Raw genomic sequence first — 5590 nt, 5'->3', positions numbered from 1 at the left:
AAGCTTATATAAGGTTGTTAGGTATATTCACTTTACCCATATATATATATATATATATATATATATATATATATATATATATATATATATATATATATATATATATATATATATATATATATATATATATATATATATATATAGTTTCTATATATTTTGCAGCATGGCACGGACGACACCTCCTAGTTGATTTACAATACCCATGTTTCTTAATTAAAATGCATTTCAAGTTTATGGTAATTAAAAAACCTATTATAATTAAATACTACAATTTTACTTTTGGGTGAAATATGTGCAATAGAAAGAAAATCTTAATCTCATTGTATTCCTTTTCCTTAACGGCAAAGCTCACGACGGCACCTAGACGATAGGTTGGTCTAGTGTACCTCTCGTGTCCAAATCTTCACATTTACATCAATTTATTTTTAAAATATGGGAAACTTACAATATAATGCTTTGTTTTTTTACATATGAATAGACACAAAAACTAATGTAAATAATTATAAATATTAATCATCGGATATCAGTAATGGATTTCTGTTACAAGTTAAAATAAAAAAAAAAAAAAAAAAAAAAAAAAAAAAAAACCTTATGGGCCATAATCAATCTCATCAATATTTGATAACGATCCTCGACTGATAAATATACAAAAACCTAAAGTAAAATCTTATAAAAACATTGGAACTCTCTAAAACAAACCGCCAATAAGATTATATTAGTCTTTTAATTATTTATGGGTTTGACGTCTTACTATACACATGTTTAACTTAAACGTTATGGTCTACACCCTTCTCACTTTTCCACTCCACCTAATATATGTATATATGTGTGTATATATACACAAACATGTATGTATATCTATATCTTCATCTTCCTCAACTAATTCATTCTCAAGAAAGCCACAAATAAACGATTGGAGAAGATGAAGACTAATCATACATTCACTTTAGTAAAATCCGTTTTTATTATTTGCATTTTCATGTTCGTTTCATTGCTTTCTGTTGAGGTCAAGGCAGCCACCAAGAAGTATCAGTTTAATGTAAGTTTGTAGTTTTGGTATGTCGTGATAGCTAGTTTCTATGGCTTTTAATCTACTATGAACATTAGTTTATTGGTTTTGTTAGTTAAGTTCTTCTGTGTTAAATTCGAAAATGATTGTATTATATTCTTGTATTTAAAAAAGGTCGAAGTGAAGAACGTTAGCAGATTGTGCCATGCAAAACCAATTGTAACTGTAAATGGGAGGTTTCCAGGTCCAACAGTTTACGCTCGAGAAGGCGATAGAGTTCTTATCAACGTTTCAAACCATGCCCAATACAATATGTCCATTCATTGGTATGAGGTTTAGAAATTATTTATTATACAAAGTACGTACAAACAAACACGTACACAATATCTTTTCTTTAGGTTTGTTATCGCTAAAACTATGACCATTTTTGTGATCCTTTATATGTGTCACTCAATGACTCGTATGATTCTGTTATACCATTGAAGTAAAATAGATTCTGTTTTCTATCGAATCCACCAGTTCCCTACACAGTAATTTTTTATTTATCATGTTTTATTAGGCATGGCTTAAAACAATATGCTAACGGGTGGGCCGATGGACCGGCATACATCACACAATGCCCGATCCAGACCGGGAATAGCTACGTTTATGACTTTAACATTACAGGCCAAAGAGGGACACTTTGGTGGCATGCACATATTCTATGGCTCAGAGCAACTGTTTATGGTGCTATTGTAATTTTACCTAAACAATCAGTGCCATTTCCATTCCCACGCCCCGATGGAGAACATGTCATCGTGTTTGGTAAACTATATGGATTATTTGAAAGCATTTTCATCGTTTAATGTTTCTCACATTTTTATATATTTTCATGAGTATCTAATTAGAAACGAAAAAAATCTCTTATTTGTAGGTGAATGGTGGCATGCAGATGTCGAAGCGGTTGTGAAGCAAGGCAATGCTTTAGGATTGCCACCAAATATGTCTGATGCGCACACGATCAACGGAAAACCAGGCCCACTTTTTCCTTGTTCCGAGAAACGTATGTCATAACTTGTTTATTGATTGAGTAATATCATTGATGCATTTTAGATCGTGTAACTTTCTTTTTTGTTTTTCTTCATTTAAGATACATTTGCTATGGAAGTTGAGCAAGGAAAGAAATACCTCTTGAGAATAGTCAACGCTGCACTCAACGACGAACTATTTTTTGCAATCGCCGGCCACAACATGACGGTGGTGGAGATCGATGCAGTTTACACAAAACCATTCACCACAAATGCTTTACTGATTGCTCCAGGCCAAACAACAAATGTGATCGTCTCCGCCATCCAGACTCCCGGCCGCTACTTCATGGCGGTGCGACCATTCCAGGATGTTCCAATTCCGGTTGACAACAAAACCGCCACCGCAATTTTCCAATATAAAAACATTCCCGCCACCGTCATTCCTACACTCCCTGTTCTACCATTACCTAACGACACCAACTTTGCTTTAAGTTATAACCAAAAGCTTCGGAGCTTAAACACCCCTAACTTTCCGGCGAATGTGCCGTTGAAAGTTGACCGGAACTTGTTTTTCACCATCGGGCTTGGGAAGAGTGATTGTGCTACGTGCCTCAATGGAACTCGACTTTCTGCATCCTTGAACAACATAACGTTTGTGATGCCGGAAACTGGACTTCTCCAGGCTCATTACTTTAACATGAAAGGAGTGTTTAGAACTGATTTTCCTGATAAGCCTCCGAAGGCTTTTAATTACACCGGTGCTCCACTTACTGCAAATCTTTTCACTTCTAAGGGAACACGACTGAGCAAAATCGTGTTTAATTCTACCGTTGAATTGGTCATACAAGATACCAATTTGTTAAGCGTTGAATCCCACCCTTTTCATCTTCATGGATTCAATTTTTTTGTCGTTGGAACTGGGATTGGGAACTTTGACTCTTCCAAGGATCCAGCCAAGTATAACTTGGTTGATCCACCGGAGAGAAACACCGTCGGTGTTCCCACCGGTGGTTGGGCTGCCATTCGATTCCGAGCTGATAATCCAGGTATCGATCATCTTTACCAAACAAAGAAAAAAACACACACACAACGTTAAAAACCATATGGAACTAATTCTTGTGTACGTAGGTGTTTGGTTCTTTCACTGTCATTTGGAGTTGCACACCGGATGGGGATTGAAGACGGCGTTTGTGGTGGAAGATGGGCCAGGAAAAGATCAAGTGGTTCGTCCTCCACCAAAGGATCTTCCATCATGCTAACCAATAAGTGTATATTTTCCAAAGTGTGTATATTTGTTCAAGTCTGATTATATCTCCGTCAAAATTGGAGGAGGCTGCAGTTCTTTTGAGAGTTGACAAGGAATGAAACTGAAAAAAAAATAAGAGGATTTCATTTCATACTCTGTTGTGTTTATTTTCAATTAGCAAACCAAAAATTGTTTGATTTTTTTTAAGTTGACATGACACATGTACATTTTTTATGTTATTTTTGTATCATTATAAAATATAACTACAATATATGGAACTCATGGTTCAAGCTTATATTACTAGTTATTCTGTCACCTTATACATAATGTAACAAAACGTTTTTACTATTAAGGTGAATGTGTTAAAAGTATAATTAAGATTTCAAGATTAATATTGAGATTAAGACTGGAATTTGGGTATAATCTGTAAATATGAACAAAGGTGAGTTCTGAATGAAGTGTGATTTTTTTGTTAGTTTGGGCATGTTTTGCATTATTGTTATTTTGCAGGGATCGGGGCTCTTTTTTTTTTTTTTTTTGAAATGTTGAAAACATGCAGATCTATCTGGATGGGTTTGGTTCAGTAAAGTCCGACTTGATCCATGTTAGTTGACCTGGTGTATATATTGAGTGATTTAATCTTGAAGGTATTAATAATTGTAACACTCGTTTTTTCTCTCAAGCATCTATGGTTCTCTTATCTTCTTCGTCTTTAGGGTTTCTCTTCATATTAGAGTTTTTCTCTGTTTTGTTTACTAAAAATCTTGTTCATAGTTTGTACTTATTCTTTATTTTCCATTCTTGTTTGAGTGAGAGTGATTCTTGTAGGTGAGGTTTCAGTTGTAAGTATCCGGAAACCAACTGGATTTTATTTTCATAATAAAAGATATGTTGATGTTGTCATTTTGAGTTGTTCTTTACAATTTTAATATGGTATCAGAGCGGGTTTGTTCCTGCTTCGGTTTTATTTATTTTTTGTCTTCTCGATTCAGGGTTTTTTGTTGTCTTTTGTGTTTGATCGGTTCTACTTGTTCCGATCATTTATCGATCTGTTTGATCGTTGTTTTTTGTTCAGATCTTCATTTGATCTCTGTGGGTAAACTATCTCAGACATTGTTAATCTTGAGAGTAAATGTTCGTTTGACTATTGACGTTAGATCTAAACGTCTTCTTCTTCTAACGCCAAGCGTTAAACGACGGTCAACGTCAAGGTTACAAACAGTGGAATCTGAGTGGTTTGGTGGTTTCTGGCATTTGAATGCATGTCTGCTTTAGTGTTAGGTTCTGTTACGTACAGATCTAACTGTAAACTGATTTGCTGCTTGTTGAGCATTATAACAATAGATTACTGTAAGGTTTTTGCACGCCTTCTTGTTTTTGTTTTTTGTTTTTTTTTTGTTTTTTGTTTTTTTTTAATCTTGGGTACTTCTATGTTGCTTGAGTGTATATTTTTTTTTGTTTTAGTTTTACATATTTGTTTGTGACACTTATAACTTGTTGATAACTGAGGACTGTGGTCTTGTGGTTGTACTAACTTGTCCTCCACAAGAAAGGTGGTTTAATCTAGTTTAGTACAATCATTGGGTTTGCCAAGAGAACACAATTTAATTGTTATATAAGGTGTATCAATCAAGGTTGGAGAAACTCCATCTTGTACTTCTGGTTCCAAGAGTCCACATCATTATGATTTTGATGATCCCTTGTTTGTACATCTGTCTGATAATTGTGTAGTGTCTATTATTAGTTTTTAATTGACTGATCCTGAAAATTTTAGAATTTGGCAAACTTCAATGACTAGGGCCTTAAGAGGAAGAAATAAGTTAGGGTTTGTTGATAAAAGATTTCATAAACCATCTCAAGATGAAACTAAAATTAGAAAATGGGATCGTGGTAATGTTGTATTTTGTTCTTGGATTCTTGGTTCTATTTCTGAGTCTTTGTATGCCAATCATGCTTGTAATGAAATTGCTTCTCATATTTGGTCTGAATTAAGTGAAACATATCATAAAGCTGGTTATTCATGTAACGTCTGGTTCCTGGTATGTATTTAACTTATAATTTATTCTATTTTATAGAGCAACTCGACGAGTTGGGAGCCCCAAACTCGTCGAGTAGAGATTATAAGGGCCACGTATTTTAAGTGACCTACTCGACGAGTTGGGAGGACTCAACTCGACGAGTAGGCTGGCATATATGAAACCCTAATTTCTACGGTTTGCACCTTATTTAAACACCTTAACCCAAGGTGTTGGCCTCATTTCCAGCCTCCAAGTCCCTAACCCAAAATCTCGAAACCCTAAAGCTATTGTGAGTGATTGTGAGCCAGTC

The 5590-nt window shown here is 34.8% G+C and overlaps 1 protein-coding gene across 1 annotated transcript; it reads left to right on the top strand.

The window, feature by feature from the left end:
- Nucleotides 1-855: 855 nt before the first annotated feature.
- LOC111916163 (laccase-11) lies at nt 856-3540 on the top strand. Its single transcript, XM_023911799.2, has 6 exons — nt 856-1039; nt 1184-1335; nt 1569-1813; nt 1923-2051; nt 2139-3062; nt 3145-3540. The coding sequence occupies exons 1-6, from the start codon at nt 923-925 to the stop codon at nt 3273-3275; spliced, it is 1698 nt and encodes a 565-aa protein (XP_023767567.1). The 5' UTR covers nt 856-922; the 3' UTR covers nt 3276-3540.
- The last annotated feature ends 2050 nt before the right edge of the window (nt 3541-5590 follow it).

Source organism: Lactuca sativa, chromosome 3, assembly GCF_002870075.4.
Source record: "Lactuca sativa cultivar Salinas chromosome 3, Lsat_Salinas_v11, whole genome shotgun sequence".
In the NCBI taxonomy this organism is placed as follows: domain Eukaryota; kingdom Viridiplantae; phylum Streptophyta; class Magnoliopsida; order Asterales; family Asteraceae; genus Lactuca; species Lactuca sativa.
This window is presented reverse-complemented; position numbering and strand designations above follow the sequence as displayed.

Coding starts and splice junctions, on each gene's coding strand:
- LOC111916163 (XM_023911799.2), top strand. CDS start 923: ATGAAGACTAATCATACATTCACTTTAGTAAAATCCGTTTTTATTATT. Junction 1,040..1,183: donor CCAAGAAGTATCAGTTTAAT/GTAAGTTTGTAG, acceptor TATTTAAAAAAG/GTCGAAGTGAAGAACGTTAG. Junction 1,814..1,922: donor AGAACATGTCATCGTGTTTG/GTAAACTATATG, acceptor TCTTATTTGTAG/GTGAATGGTGGCATGCAGAT.